The 22,636-nt window shown below is 39.0% G+C and overlaps 1 protein-coding gene across 2 annotated transcripts; it reads right to left on the bottom strand.

Moving 5' to 3' along the window:
* Positions 1-249: 249 nt before the first annotated feature.
* Positions 250-21,430, bottom strand: RNF168 (ring finger protein 168). Of its 2 annotated transcripts, XM_061166913.1 has the most exons (7): positions 20,434-21,430; positions 16,781-16,857; positions 13,867-14,046; positions 11,407-11,528; positions 9,598-9,679; positions 4,744-5,650; positions 250-1,569 (listed from the first exon to the last, which is right to left on the bottom strand). In XM_061166913.1, exons 1-7 carry the CDS (start codon positions 20,732-20,734, stop codon positions 1,565-1,567), a joined length of 1,674 nt encoding a protein of 557 aa, XP_061022896.1. In that variant the 5' UTR covers positions 20,735-21,430; the 3' UTR covers positions 250-1,564. The 2 variants fall into 2 exon arrangements, with proteins under 2 accessions (XP_061022896.1, XP_061022895.1); XM_061166912.1 differs by having other exon boundaries at positions 250-5,650.
* Between the last annotated feature and the right edge of the window lie 1,206 nt (positions 21,431-22,636).

Below are 22,636 nucleotides of genomic sequence, written 5' to 3'. Positions count from 1 at the left end.
GAATGATACAAACAGTGGATAAACTCAATTTATGATCCCTAACTGAATGAAAACCTGGACTGAACTAGTATCACAGACAGAGCCTAAATGCAGCAGCCTGGGACCACAAAAGCCAAGTTGAAGAGAAATGTAAAGTGAAATGTAAAGTAAGAGAAGGAAGGGTCCTCTCAGTTGAGTTCAGGGTCCATGTTGCTCCAAGTCCTGCCACAAGGCAACTTACATTGAAGGGTTAAAAAAAAACAGACAAAATTTAAAGTAATGATTATTTATTAAGATCTTTACACAGGAATCAAGATATGGGTAAACATACAGTAGACGCTCACCTCCCTGTTGCAGTTTGTTTTACACACCTTTATGCATACCAAATGTATAGAACTTGTAGAGGAATTTGAAGAAGCCACAAGATATTTGAGGAATGGTTTACTCTGAGGCTGAAGTCACCTGTGATCTGGGAACTGTAACACAGGGAAACTCACGGTCAGGGGTCTCTTGTGACACAGAGCTAAAAATATATCCGGTAGGGAAGAGGTGCCTAGTGTTCATGAGTAGACAGAAGGCCACTGCACTTTACTGGATGATACACATGGGCACTTACGGGACACGAAGTCACTGGATAAGTGACTCTCCCAAAAGTGGGATCAGATGGGGTAGTGGGACTGGAGGAGAGCCAGGAGAGACACTATCATTTAAGGTTCTTTGTTGAGTCAGGGCCTGTGCCAGTTGCTCTATTACTTCCCTTAATTCTCCATAGCAACTCTTGGTTACATTGATTCCTGTTTACAAATTAAGAGAGATTAAGTAGCTCGCCTAAGGTCACACAGGCAGAGACCAAGTTAAGGAGGACATTATTTTCTTCCCTCCTGCACCACATGCCCCTTAGTGGTCCAAAACTCAATGCACAAATTACTACCCCCACAGTTCTGTTCCTTATATGTGAACTAAGGAATCTAAGAGCTATTTAGTTTAAGTATTTATTTATTTTTCTTTCTTTATGTGGCTAGCCAGGTCTTGGTTGTAGCACACGGGCTCTTGGAACTTTGTTTCAGCAGGTGAGATCTTTCAGTTGTGGTATATGAACTCTTAGTTGCAGCATGCAGGGTCTAGTCCCCTGACCAGGGATCGAACCCAGGCGCCCTGCATTGGGAACATGGAGTCTTAGCCTCTGGACCACCAGATAAGTCCCTCTAAGAGTCTGTTTAAAGCCATTCACATGTTCTACAAGTATCACAGAGTGCAGATTTGACTCCTGGGATTTAGTTTGCAGACTTCTGTGCTGGGGGCCTTTCAGTTGAGGCTTCAACAAGCTTCCTTCCCCTGGTAGGTCTTGAATTCTGTTCTTATCTCTCACGTCTGCAGTGTGAGCCTGATGACAACTCCTCTCTGCTTTTCAGAGGTTTTCAGCCTTTTAGCCTCGGCTCTTAACAGTTTCAAAACTGTAGTTATCTTGATGAGAAAGTGGAACTTGTGTCTGATGACCTTCAAGTCTCTAAAAACTCCAGCTTCATGAGCTGGCCAAGAGTTCTGCCAGTAGAGCAGACCTGTTCACCAGCCGAAGTCCTCATTCTCATTCTGCATTCAGAATAGGCACATGTTACAAGTGGAAGAGGGGTTGCAAACATCAGTCCACCTCTCACATCTCCCCTCTAGAATCTTAGCCCCTAAATTAGTCCTCATTGTTTCAGTAGCTTTCTGATGTTTTTAAGTAGAAAATTTTATACTTTTATCTGGCTCTTCTCATTATCTTCAGCAGGACTGCAGGTCTACAGCACTGCTACCTGAAAAGCATAAGCTTTGCTTCGCAGATAATTTAAAAATAGTACATTAAAGCTAAACATATTCATTCACAATGCTATTTGCAAAAACTCAGTTACTTTTTTTTCACACTGAAAAATCTTCCTAAATTATGATTCTTAGAATTTAAAGGCAAAAAAGGACTGTCTAGAGTGGTATAGGCTTAGTTAGATGCATACATATCATTAATCTTATAATATTTTAGGAACATTTAAGTTTTGAGTAGATGATACATTCAACATGATTGAAAATTCAAAAAGTATAAAAACATAAACTCATTCTTCCACTTCTGTCTCCCAGCCACCCAGTTTCTCTCCCTGCTGGCAATACTGTTTTTCTCTCTCTTACATAGATATATATTTCTCTTCTTTGGATAAACTGCATACTATTCTACACTTGTATTTTTTGTTTACTCTATATCTTATAGTGCTTTTCATATCAGTAAAGTGGGTTTTTTTGTTTAACTGCTGTATAGTATTCCATTTTACCATCATTTATTGTCTCTTGATATGCTTAAGGTTGTTTCTAACTTGTTATTACAAACAATACCATACAAAAATCTTTTGTGCATGCCATTCTACATATATGTAAAACAGTAAGAAATCACTAGAGGTAAATTGCCAAGGTTACCTCTCTAGGGCTTTAAAACTTTAAAATTTTCTATTCATATCAAGCAACATATAAGAGTGCCTATTTCCCTACACTTTTGCCAAGACTGGAAAAAACAAAACCAAAACCCATACGCACATAAAAACAAAACCAAAAAAGCTCCTTTATCTTTACTAATGAAGGATGGAAAAACATATGAGCATTGGTGTAAATGATATTATGCATCTTTTCACACATTCAAGAGCCATTTATATTTCCTTTCCTGGGAACTGTTTCTTAGGAACATAAACTTTTCTAATTTTTCTTTTGAGTTATTAGTCTTTTTCTTAATGTATTGGCAGACACTTTATTAAAAGAAATTAGCTTTTCATGGTGAACTGTATCTACTTTTTCCCTAGTCTTCCATGTCTTCCAATTTTCCTTTATGGTAGTTTTTACACAGAACTTATTTTCATGTTTTAACTGTGATAAAATATATAGTCCATTTTAATTTTTAACAATTAATTTTCAGATTCTCAGCCTCTGCACAGTTCTAGCACTCCTTGAGAAATTAAACACTCTCATATCCCTTCCATAAAAATGGACGGAAAAGTATCAATACATTCTAATGACACAAAATATTTATTAGTTTCTCACAAAGATGCATACACGGTAGGAGTATCAGAAAGACTAAGAAGTTAAAATTTGTGTTAAAGCCAATTTTAGTCAGGAAGACTTTTCACAGACAAATAAGTGGTTATATACGTAAATCCTAAATACATTATACTATTTTTCTCCCTTTTTGGTCATGGACTATTCCAGGAAGATTTAACTGCGCAACTTTTATTTGAGGAATCCCTAAAATGTAAAGCAAAATTGGTCTTAAAAAAATATTGGTTTGATGAAAATATTTTAGTCTACTTTAGACAAATTTGGTTAGTTTCTAAGTACACTCACTTCATTTCAGCACAATCATTACTCAGGAGACAATCATTTTTGAGAAAGGGCAAACTAAATTTTAAGTTAGCAACAGGATTCTACCCATAATTAATCAATATTGAAGGAGATGCCATCATTATGCAGATTACAGAATTCTGGTTACAAAATTTGGAGGAAAAAAAAAAATCAATGTCCAAAAGCAGTGATAAATTTAAGCTACAATTATTAACTCTAGGACATTTTATTATGTTATTACCTTAATAGGATGGTTAACTAGACATCCATCAGAAATGCTGTTAAACCTGTTACTTGCTCAAAGTTGTTCATACTACTGAAACAAAAGATCTCTAAGTTAAATTTCATAAAATGAAATTGCTGCCTTCCTATTTAACTTTCAGGGGTAAGACAGGGCAAAACCCAAGTATCATACTTTCTATTTTTGTCCATAAACACAAAATAAGTCAGTATGATAACCTAAGGAAATAAACACATGGTTAGTCAGGTTCTACGATATAGGATACTGTGACATAACTTTCCATTTTTTCCTCTGGAATAGTCGATTAGATAGTATGGTGTGTAAAACTATAAAGTCTGAATGTTTCTTGTGACATTCAGCAAAGAAAGGATGAGGAAGAACACTCTGCCAGACTACACCTGCTACTCCATTCTAGATTCAGCCGTCTGATCATCCCTCACTGTCCATCTACCCCTCTCAGCCTCATCCCAAGACAAGCTCCTTTGCATCAAGAGTCTGGTTTCCTCTGTCAACTAAGTCCTAGTTTTCCAGAAAACCCAGATTTTTCTGATTTCACACTGACCCCAACCCATTTTAAGTCAAAGAAAATATTGTAATACTTAAAGTAATTAAAGCAGAGATGGAAATTAGTGTTATGAAAGACGTATGTCAAGCGCTCTGCAAATATATGGGAAAGCTGCAAGAAAAGAGCTTTTAAACTCTGCCTGGATCCCTCAGCTACTTGGTACTAATGTTGCTTTGATTACTAGTCAGGACAAAAAGGAGCTCAAAGACCATAAATATGCATTTTGGGGAAATGCACAGAACTGAAGATTTCCTGGGAGTTGGCAAATGCAATTTTATATATGTAAAGACTGTCAGCCTATACTTAGTACATCACAGTTATTGAAAAAGGGAAGGAAAAAAGAAAAAAAAAGGAAAGGAGTGGGACTCTTGCTTACAATTGAGTCCAGCAGAAACACATTTGTATATTCCTCCTTTGTAATCACATGGTCCTTTAGTTAGAGACAATGACTGTGTCCACAGAGCAGAGCTAATGAAAAATTTATAAAGAACCTATGATAGAAAGCTTCACAACCCAGCCTTATTGGATTATAAAATACTCTTCTTACTCAAGCATTACTTTGTGAATCTCTGAAACATCTGAAAAATACTTTTCTGTGACTTACTAGGCTGTAGGGAATGAGCAGTTTTAGGTACATTAGAATTCTCTCTAGTAGAATTTGCTATCTTTCTTCCATTAACCGAACATTTCAACTGGATCTTAAAAGAAGGTTGCTGATTTTCATTTATTGAGTCTGTCCGAGGTTTTGGCTGCTTTAGCTCGGTTTGTCTTTTGGAGTTTCTGTCTCTCGAATTCTTTCTCTGTCCATTGAGTAATTTGTCTGGAGGTGAGGACACAGTCCGTAACTGATACCCATCTGGGGATCCTTTTTGCCTGTCTGGCCTCATTTGCTCTTGATCCACCTCTTTCTGAAGCTGTAATGCTAATAACCTGTCCTGCTTTTCTTGCATATGTCTCTCAAAAAGTAGATGTTCCAAATCTATCAGTTTTTGGGTAAAGCTGATTTCTGTTTCCTCTTGGTCTGAGGAGGCTTTGGGGAACATTTTTCTTCTTTTTGCAGAAAAGCATGGCTCTCTAATTGCTTCAGACAGAGGTTCTAGGTTTCTTCTTTTGGAGGTATCTTTATTGAGCGGTAGGTGAGACTCTTCATTTTCTGTCTCAACCGTGTTGTTTCTAATGAACTGTGTCATACCTGATACAGTGCACCCACTTTCTGTTTCACCATAAGGCTTAGTGGCAGCATCTCCAGAGTAGGGAAATCTGGCTTTAGGTTCCTCATGATTTATGACACATAACCCTTTTTCACGACTGCTTGGTCCTGTTTCAACTTTTCCTTCAAGGCACCATTCTCCACCACTGGTACATAACTGAGGCATAGATGACTCCACTGAAGATTCTGCACCTTGTTCCTGAATAGGAAGGCGTATTTGAGGAGAAAGCGTCGGCATATCTTCCTCAATGTCTGTGTCTTGCCATGTAGGGCTCTTCACATCACTGTTGTCGTCAGTTTCCTGTAGAAAACAGAAAAAGATTGAATGAACCAAGGGAAACCATCAAGTTATAACATATAAGTCTTCTTAACATATAAGTCATATAAGTCTGACACCAAAACTGAGTTGTCACTATATACTATAATTACCTGATTATTACTACTAAGATATATTAGTTCTTAATAGTATTTTTGTTCTGTGTGCCAACTTAAGGTATTTCTTCATTTTCACTCCCATGAAAACCTACAGCTCAAAACCCACAGGCCAGTTTTACGTATGGCCAGGAGCTGGCACCATGACTTGACCTCTCATCTTATAAACTTCCGCCAACCCAGGGACTTTTAATCCCTTTTTGTGTCACAAACCCTCCTCCTTTTGGCATTTTTGTGAAGCTGACAGATCTCTTCTGAGAATAATATTTTAAAACATAAAAGTAAATACATAGGTATCAATTTATATTAAAACACAATTATTAAAATCTTATAATAATGTGTATCATTAATACATAAATAATAAGATCTGGTGACAAGTCTAGTAATTTGTAACACTGAAGGAGGGATGAGTATAAATAATGTTTCAAGAGATCTGCAACAAATGTAATATGTTATTGGTGACAAAGACACAGGTACTGTTGACAGTATTATGGTTTGCTGCTTATATTCATGACTAAAGGCAACTAAAATGAGAGGTCAAGCAGAAGATAAACCTTTTCTTCTATCCAGGTTCTTATTTACTCTATGGATTCTACCCACAGACCTTAGGTTAAGAACCCTTGCTTTAACCAGTATAATTCTTCTCACTTACAGGTCTTGGGTATGTTAAGATCTAGGATTAGTTTTGACCATGGGAAAGCCTTAAGAAAGGCTTCAGTGAGAATTTGCTTCAAGACAAAAATTATTTCTTGTTCAAGATCTTAACTCTGTTATTTTACCTACTTTGCTTTGCATTTATTGTTCCTCATAACATTTCTTGTGAACCAATGTAGTCTGGGTTGGACAAATTCTAAGTTGCCTACCACGTTTTGCTGTGAGTATTAATATCAGGATGGGGGAAAAAAATCCCAGCCTTCAGTGCCTTCTTCCATCAATCTTTAGTCCCAGCATAAGCCAGACTATCTGGACTTGAATTTTCCTCTATTACCTTTACTTAACGGACTAACTTTGTGGCTCAGCTGGTAAAGAATCTGCCTGCAATGTGGGAGGCCTGGGTTAGATCCCTGAGTTGGGAAGATCCTCTGGAGAAGGGAATGGCTACCCACTCCAGTATTCTGGCCTGGAGAATTCCATGGACTGTACAGTCCACCGGGCCACAAAGAGTTGGACATAGCTAAGTGACTTTCACTTTTATAGGACTCTGAGCAATTCTCTTGCCCCTGCATGCCTCGGTTTTCTCAATTATAATCGGACACAAGGATACCTTACAAAATTGGTGGTTGTGATGAAGATTAAAGAAAATACATACATTTTGGGCACATAAATGTATGTATGTGCATTTGGGGCACATAAATGTCCATTAAGTATTAGGTACTATAAAACCACCGATGTGAATTGAAAAAAATTTAGGAACCTATTAACAAAACTTTGGTTAACAAAACTTCTATGTAGGACATTGACCTTGGTGTCAGCTCACTTTTTCTAGTGCTATTTCCCTGCAAATATGATAGAGGTAGAATGTCACTTGTGTTACTAGGCCTCATAGCTTATGATAAAAATGACCCTTATTGTTGAAGTGCATCTGTACTAGGAAACCTAGGAGGGATCTTTAACCCCCTATAGGAAGCCAAAGTTCAGGGCTTTGGTAAATGACTTACAACTCTGACTGGCTGTGTTCTTTACCAGGACCTCTGGAAGCTACACCCATGAGTTGTTACAGTAAATAATCAACTCTTATGGGGCATGGGACTTCTAAATCTTCGTGGTGACTACACTCCTCTGCATGGTCTCACTTCCAGGCCATCACTTAGAAGCTCTGCAGCGAGGATTCTTGCTGAACAGATATGCCTGATGCTGCCCTACTAGTTCGCTTTATTTCCCATTCTACTATCTTTTAAGTGAAGCTGGTACCAGGGGTGGCCTATTTAGTTTTGTGAGTCTGATGATCTGGGTCAGTTAGTTCAGTTCAGTCGTGTCCGACTCTTTGCGACCCCATGAATCGCAGCACGCCAGGCCTCCCTGTCCATCACCAACTCCCGGAGTTTACTCAAACTCATGTCTATCGAGTCGGTGATGCCATCCAGCCATCTCATCCTCTATCGTCCCCTTCTCCTCCCACCTCCAATCCCTCCCAGCATCAGGGTCTTTTCCAATGAGTCAAACCTTCGCATGAGGTGGCCAAAGTATTGGAGTTTCAGCTTCAGCATCAGTCCTTCCAATGAACACTTTTAATTTCATGGTTGCAATCACCATCTGCAGTGATTTTGGAGCCCAGAAAAATAAAGTCTGACACTGTTTCCACTGTTTCCCCATCTATTTCCCATGAAGTGATGGGACTGGATGCCATGATCTTAGTTTTCTGAATGTTGAGCTTTAAGCCAACTTTTTCACTCTCCTCTTTCACTTTCATCAAGAGACTTTTTAGTTCCTCTTCACTTTCTGCCATAAGGGTGGTGTCATCTGCATATCTGAGGTTATTGATATTTCTCCTGGCAATCTTGACTCCAGCCTGTGCTTCTTCCAGCCCAGCGATTCTCATGATGTACTCTGCATATAAGTTAAATAACCAGGGTGACAATATACAGCCTTGACATACTCCTTTTCCTATTTGGAGCTAGTCTGTTGTTTCATGTCCAGCTCTAACTGTTGCTTCCTGACCTGCATATAGGTTTCTCAAGAGGTGGGTCAGGTGGTCTGGTATTCCCATCTCTTTCAGAATTTTCCACAGTTTATTGTGATCCACACAGTCAAAGGCTTTGGCATAGTCAATAAAGCAGAAATAGATGTTTTTCTGGAACTCTCTTGCTTTTTTGATGATCCAGTGGATGTTGGCAATTTGATCTCTGGTTCCTCTGCCTTTCCTAAAACCAGCTTGAACATCAGGAAGTTCACGGTTCACGTATTGCTGAAACCTGGCTTGGAGAATTCTGAGCATTACTTTACTAGTGTGTGAGATGAGTGCAACTGTGTGGTAGTTTGAGCATTCTCTGGCATTGCCTTTCTTTGGGACTGGAATGAAAACGGACCTTTTTCAGTCCTGTGGCCACTGCTGAGTTTTCCAAATTTGCTGGCATATTGAGTTTAGCACTTTCACAGCATCATCTTTCAGGATTTGAAATAGCTCTACTGGAATTCCATCACCTCCACTAGCTTTGTTTGTAGTGATGCTTCCTAAAGCCCACTTGACTTCACATTCCAGGATGTCTGGCTCTAGGTGAGTGATCATACCATCATGATTATCTGGGTCAGGGATCTACAAATTTTGCCCATGGACAAAATTCTTTTTATCTTTTATATTTTGTCCTACCTCCTTTCGAAGACAGTGGGCTGCTTTTCTGGGCACCTGATGTTCTCTGCTAGCGATGAGAAGTTGTTTTGTGCAGTTTGCTCAGCGTTCAAATGTTCTTTCGATGAATTAGTAGGGGAGAAAGTGGTCTCCCTGTCCTATTCCTCCGCCATCTTAGCTCCTCCCCCACAATGGACAAAATTCAGTTTGGTGTCTTTTCTTGTAAACAGTTTTACTGGAACAAAAAAAGCTCATTTGTTTACATTTTATTCTGGATGCTTCCACGTGAAAACAAATCACTGAATAGTTGACTAAGACTACCTGGGCCACAAAGCCTAAAATATTTACTGTCTGGCTTTTTAGAGAAAAAATCTGCTGACTCCTAAGTTAGGTGAGACTAAGCTGATTAAGAAGGTGTATTCCATTTACTACAGTGACTTTTTAAAAAAAAAAGTTAGGAAACTACAACTATTAACGATCTATAGCATTAATAAACTTGCCAAGTCAAGAATACTTTAGCATCCACAAACCTTAGACATGGAGTTTTTTCCGTCTTCCTGCACAACTTCAGACTGTGATGCTGACCCAAGTTGAGATTTAGGTGACAAATACCTTTAGAAAAAAGAGTTTGAAGCCAATTACACTTCAATAAAATATATATATTAAAAAAAAAGTTTGCCAAAATTTGAATCTTTGAAACACAAGTGGCATGTATCCAAGGAAATAAAGCCAGGTTAGCTATTTATGCTGAAAGTTGTCCAGCTTGCTACTTGGCTGATTTCTCAGAAAAAGTGTTATTTTATCTCCCTGTCTCAGGTATTTTGGTCTAGCTCTGGAACAAAACTTAAAAGTCCGAGTATTGATATTTAGTGAAAAATAGAAGAAAAGGAAGCAAAAGTCAAATCTAAATTATTCCTTAATTCTCAAAAGAATCTAAGCAGGTAGGTCCTGGCATCAAAACAACCTAAGGCTGTGTAGTCTTTCCAAAAGTAATGGAAATGACATTTTAAATCAGGAGAAGGAATATGTTAGTTTCTTTTTAATGTCAGAAATTCTAAATTTTTCATCTCTGAAAAATGGTCCATGATCAGATTCTTTACCATTTTGGTTTAGAGATTTTATTACATACAAATTTGTATCAACTATCTGATTAGAGACAAAAAAGATTTATCAATATGTTAGCGTACGAGCACATCTCTATCTAAGCATCAGTTTAATCTTGTATTTCTGATAAATTTTTATGTTTATATATTTCAAAGTATATATTTAGATTCATAAAGATTTAATGACAGTTATATCCTTTATGTGTGTGCATGCTAAGTTGCTTCTCAAACTCATGTCCAACTCTTTGCGATCCTATGGACTATAGCCTCTCAGGCTCCTGTGTCCAAGGGATTCTTCAGGCAAGAATACTGGAGTGGGTTGCCATTTCCTTCTCCAGGGGATCTTCCTGACCCAAGGATCGAGCCTGTCCATTTTTATGTCTCTGCATTGGCTGGTGGGTTCTCTCACCAACAGCACCACCTGGGAAGCCCCCTATATCCTTTATGCAGAAGAATAATATATCAATTTGAAATATCCCCGCTTTTCTGTTTTAATGGCTCTCTTGATTTCTCCTTTACATAATATCAACATTAATAATATTGATGCTACATGTCTGCTTTTTCTCTTAATAGCAACCACCTCTTGTAACGCTGCCCTCTCCCCATAAATCTTCATCTCCCTGTCCCAAATTTCCACCATCTCAAATCCTAAATTTATATGAATTTTGGAAGGGGGTAAATCACCTGCACATATTTATCTAGTTGAACCAAAAGCCCTTACATGTTTTTGAAGTCTAGATTGCAGTTGATAAACTTCTTCGACTACGAATTACTCTGGGAAAGCTTATCAACTCATCTTGCTAAGAGGGGCACAGTGGGGCAACTAAACTCACTCCATTGTTGACTACCTAACTCATGCTTTTTGCACAGTAGGGAAGAAACGTAATATATAAACTGGGAAAAACAAAGTGGGATAAGATCTAGATGCCAAACTGTAAACTCTTTCAATGAGGATGACCTTATACTGGACTAGTTGTTTTTTTGTTTTCCACTTGAATCTAAACCAAGAGAAGAAGGAATCCAACTATTTGATTTTGAGAAAATGGGACCAACATGGAAATCCTGAGCAGTCAAGATAAAAAAAGGCTTCACATCTCTCTTCATACTAGCCAGGAATCTAAGCTATGTGAGCATCTCTCTTATTTGCACTTTACATCAATCTCAGACCATCTGGAGGGTTTTCATGCAGAGCTGATGGGCCAAATTTTGATACAGCAGTAGTCTATAGTCACTTACTTCTGAATATCTCCAGTGTTTGTTTGTTTGTTCTTACTTTTCTTTTGTGATTTGGTTGTGACCGGATCAGATTTTCTGGAATTCAAAGGCGAAGCCAAAACACTTCCCTCACAGAAATTGTTCTTCGACAACAGAAAAAGCATAAAAAAACTTTTTTAATAAAATAAGCTATTAACTCAGAATCCACAATAGAATTTTTCAGGAATTATGCTCATTATGCTTAAATTCTATATAGCCTGTGAAATAATACTGACCATGCAAAAATTAGTATAAACAAGATTAAGTTTATCTAAGTTGGTGTAAATTGCATTATTACCCTACGTTAGATAAACACAAAGAGCATAATGATACTAATCTCATTAACTGATCATTTTTATATTTTTCTAATGAATAATTTCATATATTTATAACTACTTTAACCTATAGGGGAACATTGAAAAAGCTGGGGCTATACCTGGAATAAAAGTTATTTTATGTAAAATAATTTAATTTGGGAATTTAAGGGCATACCAATAAATAGCATGAATATTTACTTCCTATCTCATGACAGACCCATAAGTTTCCTACTATGTCATTGGAAAAATTAACAAACTTGGTGGTGGTTGACATTTGGCCTTGAAGCACCAAACTTTTATTCTAAAATATCAATAGATCTGCTCTTATAATCCCATGTGAAAACAAGAATTAGAACAATAATTCTTGAAAGACAAAGTTGACCCCAGGGTTTCTTCTTTGATATATTTTCTTTCCTACCCATTTGTTATTCTATTGGTCTTTTTTTTTGGCCTTGCAGCTCAGCTAGCAGGATCTTAGTTCCCCAATCAAGGATTGAACCCAGGGCCATGGCAGTGAAAGTGCTGAGTTATAACCATTGAACTGCCAGGGAAGTTCCATGGTCTATGTCTTTTACTTAATTTCTCAATTGTGTAAAGTTCTGAAGCTATTTCACTTAAATTTTAAAAGGAAATATAATTTTTTAAAAGGGTGTACATTGTAGAACTCAGTTATATTATGAATGGCAAGCCTCTCAAAAAATGGGGGAAAAATATCAATTCTGGATATACTTTACTTTGGTAAGTATATTTTAAGATATCTGTTGTTTGAAAGCAGAAGAATTGTTTTTAGAGGCTCTCAAACCTGCACACACATCCCCAGAGGGGAGTGGTATTCCCTAAATCCCATCCCCAGAGATTTTGTATTTTAAAAGAACTTCAAGTGATTCTGCCAGGTCCTCTCAAATCACTGGGTCTCACTATATCCTTTGGTCTTACAGTATGTGTTCTATCATCCTTCCCTTAATTCACTGTCCCCTAGGCAGTAATTTTTAACCATGGCAAGAGAACAAAATCCAGGTTTAATATGTTATGTAAGAATTTACGGACTTCCCTTGTAGTCCAGTGTTTAAGACTCCATTCTTCCACACAGGGGGCATGGGTTCAATCACTGATTGGGTAACTAAGATCCTACAAGCCGCTCAGCATGGACAAAAAAGAATTTAATGTGCTTCACTTTCAAAAAGTGATTGGCATCCATACAATGGAATATTTTACCTCTATTACAAAAGAATTATAGACTATATGTAGCAATATGAAAAATCTCTTATGAAATATCAAGTGAAAAAAGTCAGGAAATAGTTTCTTCTGAGGCTAAATGTCTTCCTGCCCCTTGATGTTGGACCAAGTCAAGTGATTTTATTAAATGGCATGTACACTATTATGATGTTTAAACAGAAGCGTTAGGAGCCACTGCAGGGTTGGCTTTTATTCTCTTTCCTCTTTCGTTAAGAACGGCATGGCCTAAAGAGGACTCCCTCTTCACATGAACACCACCAAATCAGCTGACATGAGCAAGTCATAAATGTGGGTGGTTAAAAGCCTCTGAGATATGGGGATCATCTGTTACCTCTGCAATGCTGACTGATGCCGTTTCCCATTTACATGTAAAATGATTAAGGAGAAGTTTGTGAACATAAAATACTAACTAAACCAACATTCAAAAGAAAAAAAAAGGGTCAGAAAAAAAACCCCAAAAACCCAGTGTGATTCATGTATCATTTTTAGGTGAAAAAAAAAGTTATAAGAAAGAAACCATTAATAGTGCTAACCTTTGGGGAAAGAGCATGATGTAATGGAATAAGAATAGGAGTGGAGAAGTGGGAGGGGGAAATGGAGTTTTCATTTTCCACTGAATAGCTTCCTACATAACTAAATTTACTTATAAAAAATAAAAGTTTTTTATAAAATACGTGGTGGACTTCCCCAATGGTCCAGTAGTTAAGACTTTGCTTTCCAATGAGGGAGTATGGGTTCGATTCCTGGTCAGGGAGCTAAGATTCCACATGCCTCATGGCAAAAAAACAAAACATGAAAATAACATGGTGAATGCTTCCTCTTTAGACTGTTCAAAATAAAACAAAGCAACAGTAATGGAAATACTTCAAAGTTCTTTCTTGAAACTTACAATATCAAGGCTTAGTCTTCTTGCCAGTTCTTCATCACTTTTCAGTTGTTCTTCCATTTCTCTGTGCCTTTTTTCTGCCTGTCTCTTTTCTTCCGCTTCCTCCTCTGCCAGTAATCTCTGAATGTATTCTTCACTGGCTTTGTTTTCTTCTTCCTCACAGGCTCGCCGCTCTGCCTCTACCTTAAAGATGATTAATACAGTACAATCCTTCTCTGAACTTTTGAGTACACTTGCAATATTTCTTAATAAGAATAGTAAAAAAAAAAAAAAAAAAAGAAACAACAACAAATTGGCAGGAATTAAAATCCCTCAAATGAAGGCCAAATCTGGAGAGGCGATTTCCTGTAAAGTAGTTCAGGAAGTCTCCTTTAGGAAGCCTCCCCAGTCAGTCCAATGAAACCTTGATCAAAGCCTCATCCCTCCTTGTTTCAGTCCTTATCACAGTTTCTATTACACTATAATACAGTTTTGGAAGTCTTCCTAGGGGATATTTTTCCTTAGGTAATAGAAGGTCACGTTCTGACTAACTTTGGCATAGGTTTCTGGACCAAACACTAGCAAGAGAATGGAATGATAAAAACTGAATTAAACTAAATCAGGGTCTCTCCCTGAAGTTGGGATGAATCTCCAAACACAGTGGGCAGGGGTGCAGTAGTTGCTGAAAAAACAACAATGGTCATTATATGATCTACAGATGAGGAAAGACACAGAAAAACTTTTAATAGATCAGTAAGTGATCTAACTTTCTTAGCTCAGTAAGTGGAAAAGTGGGGGCTCAAACTCAGCTTTCTGGACCTAAGACCATGCTTGTGGGCATTTAAACTATACTTCCTGAAACAAATAATGTTAAGGAGAACTACTTTAGAAATCCAAAGGACCTGACTTGAAAATAAGTCCTTGACTCAATTCAAGTGAAGGAAACAGGAGGAAAGATTTGTTGTTTTCTTGCTCTTAAAGGAAAGCCATTGGAAGAGACTGCTGTTTCTTCCTCTGCGTATCATTGTATATGCAACCGAGGTTCAAAAATGTGCAGCGGTCTTGCTATTAGCCTGAGGATAAAGCCAGGTGACAGAAGTCAGTAAAGAAATGGAACTAGAGCTCTGGAGAAAACCAACCCTGAAGTCCCTACTAATCTCTGGAATTCCAATAAATTACAGTTTTTTTCACCTGTACCCAAAATCATCCTGATAAAACCTGTTCTCACTACATTGTTGTGAACATTAAATTATTCCTTAAACCCTTACTTAAAGACACTGTTTAGACAACATGCTTACAATTAACTACTATGTTTATTTACTAGCTCTTGTAGAGCTCACATGGTCTAATACAGTAGCCACTAGCTACATGTGGCCATTGAAATGTGACTAGTCCAAATTGAGATGTAGTATAAGTACAAAATACACAGTTGAAGATCAAATAAGAATAATCAATACTTTCTATATTGACTACATAATAAAATATTTTAGATACAATATCTATAAAAATTAATTTCATGTTTTTTAAAAAATAAAAAATGTGACTAATAGGAAACTGTGTATGAACCCACATCATATTTCTATTGGACAACATTGCTCTAGACTAATCAGGGTAGGAGGAGTACTAAGGTTCTCCTAGTACTAGTGAAATCCAAAGAGCCCTCTTTTCCTAATTAGGTACTTGACAAAGAAAGTAGACTGAGCACCAAAGAATTGATGCTTTTGAACTGTGGTGCTGGCGAGACTCTTGAGCGTCTCTTGGACAACAAGGAGATCAAACCAGTCGATCCTAAAGGAAATCGACCCTGAATATTCATTGGGAGGATCAATGCTGAAGCTGAAACTCCAATACTTTGGCTATCTGATGCAAAGAGCAGACTCACTGGAAAAGACCCTGTTGCTGTGAAAGACTGAAGGCTGGAGAAGGGGATGACAGAGGACGATGGTTGGATGGCATCATTGACTCAATGGACATGAGTTTGAGCAAGCTCCAGAAGATGGTGAAGGACAGGGAAGCCTGGTGTGCTGCAGTCCATGATGTCAGAGTTGGACATGACTGAAAGACTGAAAAACAACTTCACAATTAGCTCTTTATGCTTTCCTCATCTAAAAGCATTGTTTGTGCCTCTAAAATTCACATACTGAAGCCCTAACTCCTCAATGTGACATTTAGAGGTGGGGCCTTCAGGAGGTAATAGGATCATGAGGGTGGAGTCCTCATGAAAGGGACTAGTAGCCTTAGAAGAAGAGACACAAGAGAGATGATCCATCTCTCCCTCCCTCTCTTTGCCATTTAAGAACACAGTGAGAAGGCAGCTGTTGAGAAGCCAGGAAACTGACCCTTGATCCTTGCCCAACACCAGATCCAGAACTGTGAGAAATCAATGTTTGTTGCTTCATTCACCCAGTCTATGGTGTTTTTGAGCCTAAATGAACTTAAGACACCATAAACTACCACTGTTTTCCCATCCTTTATGCTTAAAGCTTCAGGGAAATTTAAAGTCTCTTTCACACTTAAATGCTTACAGATCACTATCACATAGGAAGAGCACCAAACACGTATAAATAAACTAAAGCTAATTTTAACTATTTTGAACACATGTAAAAACTGGAGCTGTGGGATGTCCCTAGAGGTTCAGAGATTAAGACTTTGCCTTCCAAAGCAGAGGGTGAGGGTTTGAGCCCCTGGTCAGGAAGCTAAGATCCCACATGACTTGCAGCCAAAAAGCAAAACATAAAACAGAAACAATACTGTAAGTGTTTCAATAAAGACTTTAAAAAATGGTCCACATTAAAAAAAAAAAAAACTGAAGCCTTTATAAACTATATTAAAATCATTAACATTTCAGTATATATTATTATTTATTTATATAGGCACATAAAACTGCATGCAAAACCACAGCAGAAAATTTTTCCAAAAAAGAACATTTATGACCTACCTTGCTTATCTCCTCTTCATATTCTCTCCTTAATTCCCCAGGTTTACTTAATAAGCGGACTGGCTGATAGTCATCAACTGTTTCAGATCAAGAGAGAAAATTACATTATAGGCAATTACAGAATTCTATAGCTAGCTTTGAGCTTCCATTAAACCCATATTAATATAAAATGCAAAATTAAAATAAGTGTATAATTATTAACAGCTATAGGAATATGGAATTCCATTTTAAAAAAGGCCAGAGGTTTTCTGGTTCAAAATGGCACACAAATACGTATACTTAGCTCTTTCTCTAGAAACCATTAAAATAACAGTAAAGGAATTTTAAAAAAGCAATCCCACAATAATAGTGAACAGATAGTTCTCCAAAAAAGATATATACAAATGGCCAGCAAGCACATGGAAAGATGCTCATCATCACTAGTCATTAGGGAAATATAAATCAAAATCACAATGAGACAGCAACGCCCCCCTACCCCTTCAAACAAAAAAAAAACAAAACCAGAAAGTAGCAAATGCTAACAAAGACATAGAAAGGAACTCTTGCCCTTGCTGGCGGGAGTATTTAAGATTGTACAGCTGTTATGGAAGAGTACAGCAGTTCCTCAAAAAATTAAAACACAGAATTACCACATGATCCAGCAATTTCTTTTCAGATACATACTCAAAAGAGTTGAAAGCAGGGACAGACACTTGTACACCAATGTTAATTCACGATAGCCAAAAGGTGGAAGCCAAAGATGGAAGTAACCCAATGACCCATTGACAGATGAAAGGTTAAACAAACATGGTAAACACATACAATAAAATATTAGCCATAAAAAGAAATGAAATTCATTCACATGCTACAACATAAAGTCTGACTTTATGTTAAGTGAAAGAAGGTGGTGATCATTTTGTACTATGTAAAATTACTGAATTATTGTTGTGAAATAGTGAACCTAATATAATATTGTAAGGTAATTATACTTGGATTATTTTTTTTTAATGAAGGCGCCAAATTGCCCATACTGGGAAAAAGAGAGGAGAAAAAGAGAAAGGGAGGGAAGGAGGGAAAGGACAAAAAAAGCTACAAATAGCTACTATGATTCTACTTCTATAAGGTACATAAAGTAGTTAAATCACAGAGACAAGAAGTAACAGTGGTGGTAGCCAAGGGCTGGATGGAGAGGAACTGAGGAATTATTGTTTAATGGGTATAGTGTTTCAGTTTTTGAAGATGAAAAAGTTCTGGAAAGGGATGACGGTGATGCTTGCACACCTATGTGAATGGACTCAATGCCTTGAATTGAACATCTAAAAATGGTTAAAATGGTAAATTTTGTAATGTATACTTTACCACAATTTAAAAAACATACTAAGATACCAGTTAACACCTCCTAGGATGGCTATAACAATTTTTTTTTAAAAAGCAGAAAGAACTAGTGTTGCTTAGGATATGCAGAAATTGAAACCATTACACATTGTGAAGGGAATGTAAAATGATGCAGATCTGTGAAAAAGTTTGGCAGTTCCTCAGAAGGCTAAACAGAATTACCATATGATCCAGCAACTCCACTCCTACATACACAAAAAATGAAAACATATTCAAACAAATACTTGTACATGAGTATTCATATCAGCACCTATTCAAACAGCCAAAAGGTGAAAACTACCCAAATGTTCATCGATGAATGAATGAAAAAAATATATACATAAAAATTATTCAGCCCTAAAAAGGAATGAAGTACTAATACATAATAGAACCTTGTATGAACCTTGGAAACATTATGCTAAGTGAAAGAAGCCAGACACAACAGATCACATATTTTATGAATACACTTATATTATCTTTGTTGTTGTTGAGTCGCTAAGTTGTGTCTAATTTTTTGGGGGACCCCATGGACTGTAGCCTGCCAGGCTCCTCTGTCTATGGGATTTCCCAGGCAAGAACACTAGAGTGGGTTGCCATTTCCTTCTCCAGGGGATCTTTCTGATGCAGGGATTGAGCCTGCATCTCCTGCATTGGCAGGTAGATTCTTTACTGCCCAGGCACCTGGGAAGCCCTTCCCAATGAATACCTATTGCTTATTCTGAAGTTCTTTTGTTCTCAGATCTATCAAACAGCCCAGATGCTTCCTTCTGCTTATACCATGGAGATCTGATTTTGGTGATTTGTCCTGGTATCTTTTGGGGTTTATGGGAACATTTTATGAGCTAATTCTGTGGTAAATGATGTCTATGATGTTTAATTCTGCTAAATAGGTGGTGTGTGTGTTTTACTGGGGCTTCACAGAAATTAAAAGAACCAAGCAAATTCACAGAGAACTCTGGAAAGGGGGAGGGGAAGAATGGGAGTCATAGCTTAATGGTTAAAGAGTCTGTCTGGAGTGATGAAAAAGTTTTGGAAACATAGTGGTGATGGTTGCAAAAAATTGTGAATGTAATTAACACTACCGCGTCCACTTAAAAATTGTTAAAATGGCAAATTAAGAAAAACTATGACCAACCTAGACAGCATATTAAAAAGCAGAGACATTACTTTGCTGATAAAGGTCTGTAGAGTCAAAGCTATGGTTTTCCCAGGAGTCAGGTATAGATGTGAAAGTTGGACTATAAAGAAAGCTGAGCGCTGAAGAACTGATGGTTTTGAACTGTGGTGTTGGAGAAGACTCTTGAGAGTCCCTTGGACTGCAAGGAGATCCAACCAGTCCATCCTACAGGAAATCAGTCCTGGATATTCACTGGAAGGACTGATGCTGAAGCTGAACTCCAATACTTTGGCCACTTGATGAGAAGAACTGACTCATTGGAAAAGACCCTGATGCTGGGAAAGACTGAAGGCAGGGGAAGGGGACAACAGAGGATGAGATGGTTGGATGGCATCACTGACTCCATGGACATGAGTTTGAGCAAGCTCCGGGAGTTGGTGATGGGCAGGGAAGCCTGGCGTGCTGCAGTCCCTGGGGTCACAGCGTCAGACATGACTGAGTGAATGAATTGACACTAAGTAAAAAGAATCCCAAAAAAAGGTAAGTACACCACAGCATTAAGCATCACATTCAAAGCCTAAACAAGAAACATCACATGACTTATTGAGCACATAAATGATCAAGCTGCTAGAGTCAAGTGTTCAGTTTAGGGCAAAAAGAAGAGTCCACACTGTGGAGGACCTCTGAATAAAAACGGCTGAGCTAGATGGCCACAGAAACCTATTTTAGGCTCCCTGCAAACTTAAGATTTAAATGAATGGCAATGTATAGGCAAGCAAGTTGAGAAAGTAATTGAAAGTGAAAAAGACATTAACACAAGAATCCAGTAGTTTCCTTACTTCTGCTGTTGCTATACTGCGATTGTGGCTCCTCTGCGACTATTTATGTAACTTTTCATGACTGAAGACTCTATCGGGCAATTCTTTCTTTTGGGGTTTTCCTTTTCAATTTTTAATTGAACAAACACCAAGTGAACACAGGCTGGGCATTATAACAATGAACAAAATATTGCCATTGACCTTAATCAATATTTTGAGGCCAAAAAAACCCAAACACCTCTGAAAATTTTGGACAAATTTTAGTAACTGGCTCTCTGTTTTACCCTTCTAAAAATGGATTAGTGGCGGTTGGCTTTCAAAATGATCTTGGTTTTTAGACAACAAACGCGCTGGGTTCTACTCACCAATTTCCTCTGATTCTTGCCCAGCGGCTCTTAGCTTGCATTCCTTTGGATAGTGTTTTTGAATTATCTCCCACAGTTCCATATTAACGAGAGAATTTGTTCGGGTACGGTACCGAGCCCACGAAGAGACACGGCGGCGACAGAAGGGACAGCACAAATTTGCCTTTTCGACAGTCGATTCGAAGCATGGTTTACAGAGCGTGTGGTTACAAGGCAGAGTCACAGGCTCAAAGAGGATTTCCACACAGATCTGGCACTGACATTCTAACAAGGAAGGGATGGCGTCTTTGGGTACAGCCATTTTAATATGCTAATAAGGCATATTCAACATCAACACCTGAAAGAGAATCTTGTTTCCGGTCCGAGTAGGAAAAAAGCAAAGTAACAGTTTCGCGTTTTAAATATTATGCCCAGCAGCCTGGCAGAATTCAGAGATTGAAAGCATCAGATGTCTAGAAGTAAGGTCAGGTAAACAGTACGACCCTGGAAGGCGGTGTATTATCCATGCTTAAGATGAACATCCGGAAAGAAAACAAATGAATCTTCGCTGCTCCCAGGCATTAACAACTATTGCAGCAGGGCGGAAGGTGGGTTCCAGTTCTCCGCCGCAGCCGGAGCCATGCGCCAAGTTCCCCTCCTTCCTCTTACCAGGTGAGGACGCTCCCTTAGCTCCCGGCAGCCAAGCCGGAGGCCCCCGCGGCGCACAGCCCTCGGGCCATCGCTCGAAGAAGGCTGCAGCTCCCCCGCCCCGGACACGGGCTCCGTTGGAGCGGGACTTCCGTTTCACCGCTGCTGTGGGTCCGCGCTCGCGCCTTACCCGGATTCTGAGCCCACCCCTTCCTCTCTCTAAAGTCAGCCAGAAAGCCTAATCTTAGCGGCGGTGCCTTAGAATCCCGCAAGGGCTAGTGGCGTCACGACTGCCCGCCAAAACGGCCCCACCCACCATAGAAAACCGACAAAGGATACAAAGAGCTAACATTCCGCGGGATGGGACTTCCGGGCCTGCGCGCGCACTGCCCACCCGCTGGCCCCGCCCCTCTGGCCCGTTAGAGAGCCTGCCCCTCCCCTCGCGGGCGTGTGTGCTTGCGTGCTGAGTTGGTCCAGTCCTTTTGAACTCTGCGACACTATCGTTTGTGGCCCGGAACATTCCTCTGTCTATGGGATTCTTGAGGCCAGAATACTGGAGTGGGTTGTCATGCCCTTCTCCAGGTGATCTTCCCAAACCAGGGATGGAACCCCCGTCTCCTGCGGCTCCTGCATTGCCGGGTTCTCTTACTGGTGAGCCACCGCCCGCCTCGGGTCGTTGTGGCTCTAATTTTCCCGCGTGATTCCTGCTCCCGGGGACTGCGGAAACCGGGCAGTGTCGCAAGATTGGTCTCTGGGCGGAAAAGGGGAAACCTCAAAACAAACTAAGAACCGAGCGGTAACTTGAAAATTCTTCCCTCCAATGCTCCTCAGCCTGCCTTTCTGTAGTACCCTTCTGTACTGTTCGTACACGATGGCCTGCCTCAGGGAACCTTGCCCCTCTGCCTGACTGTTAAATCAGGACCTTTGTTCAGGACCCTGTTCACCTGTGGATGGCTACAGGAAGAAATTGACACATCCCTTCCCCCAGGCTTGCCATTCTAGGAGATATTTGCAAGATGAAGGGCCCTTTTACTTCTCTTCCTCACCCCAGCCCCTCCACCTACACGTTCTATAAAAGAACCTGGCATCCAGACCCAGATAGGATGATTATTTTGAGACATTAGTTTGCCATCTTCTTGGTCAGTGACTAGAACCAGCTGGGGCTTGGTAATGCTGTCTGTTCAAGCCCAAGCTGCCTGTTCTCTTTATTTGGTGCCCTGCAATAAATGCTGTACTTTCCCTTAACACAACTGCATGTCAGTAGATTGGCTTTGTTGCAGACCCACGTTTGGTTTAGTAACACTTCCAAGACACAGTTCCAGTCTCTCTCTTGTGGCATGGTTTCTCTAAACAATGTGTCTGGAGAAGGATAAGACTGAGTGCATATATCTGGCAACCAACCTATTTTCAAGAAGGAACCAGCAAGGTAACACATCTTCTATTACTTCTCATCCTTCTCTACCTAACTTCCCTCCAAGGTGTTACTCATTCTGGTTGTCCTGAATTTGTAGCTTCCAAATAGAGTAACTTTTGCCTGTAGGGCAGGATCCACATTTTAAAATGTTTCTATTATTGA

The sequence above is a fragment of the Dama dama genome, chromosome 19 (assembly GCF_033118175.1).
Source record: "Dama dama isolate Ldn47 chromosome 19, ASM3311817v1, whole genome shotgun sequence".
Lineage (NCBI taxonomy): Eukaryota > Metazoa > Chordata > Mammalia > Artiodactyla > Cervidae > Dama > Dama dama.
This window is presented reverse-complemented; position numbering and strand designations above follow the sequence as displayed.

Bases quoted from the DNA above. Each gene is read 5' to 3' on its own strand.
- RNF168 (XM_061166912.1), bottom strand. From the start codon at position 20,734: ATGGCTGTACCCAAAGACGCCATCCCTTCCTTGTTAGAATGTCAGTGC. The intron at 11,529-13,866 runs GTAAGTTTCAAG...CTGTTGTCGAAG, and splicing joins GAAGACTAAGCCTTGATATT to AACAATTTCTGTGAGGGAAG. The intron at 5,651-9,597 runs GTTTGTGGATGC...TGTTTTCTACAG, and splicing joins GAAAAAACTCCATGTCTAAG to GAAACTGACGACAACAGTGA.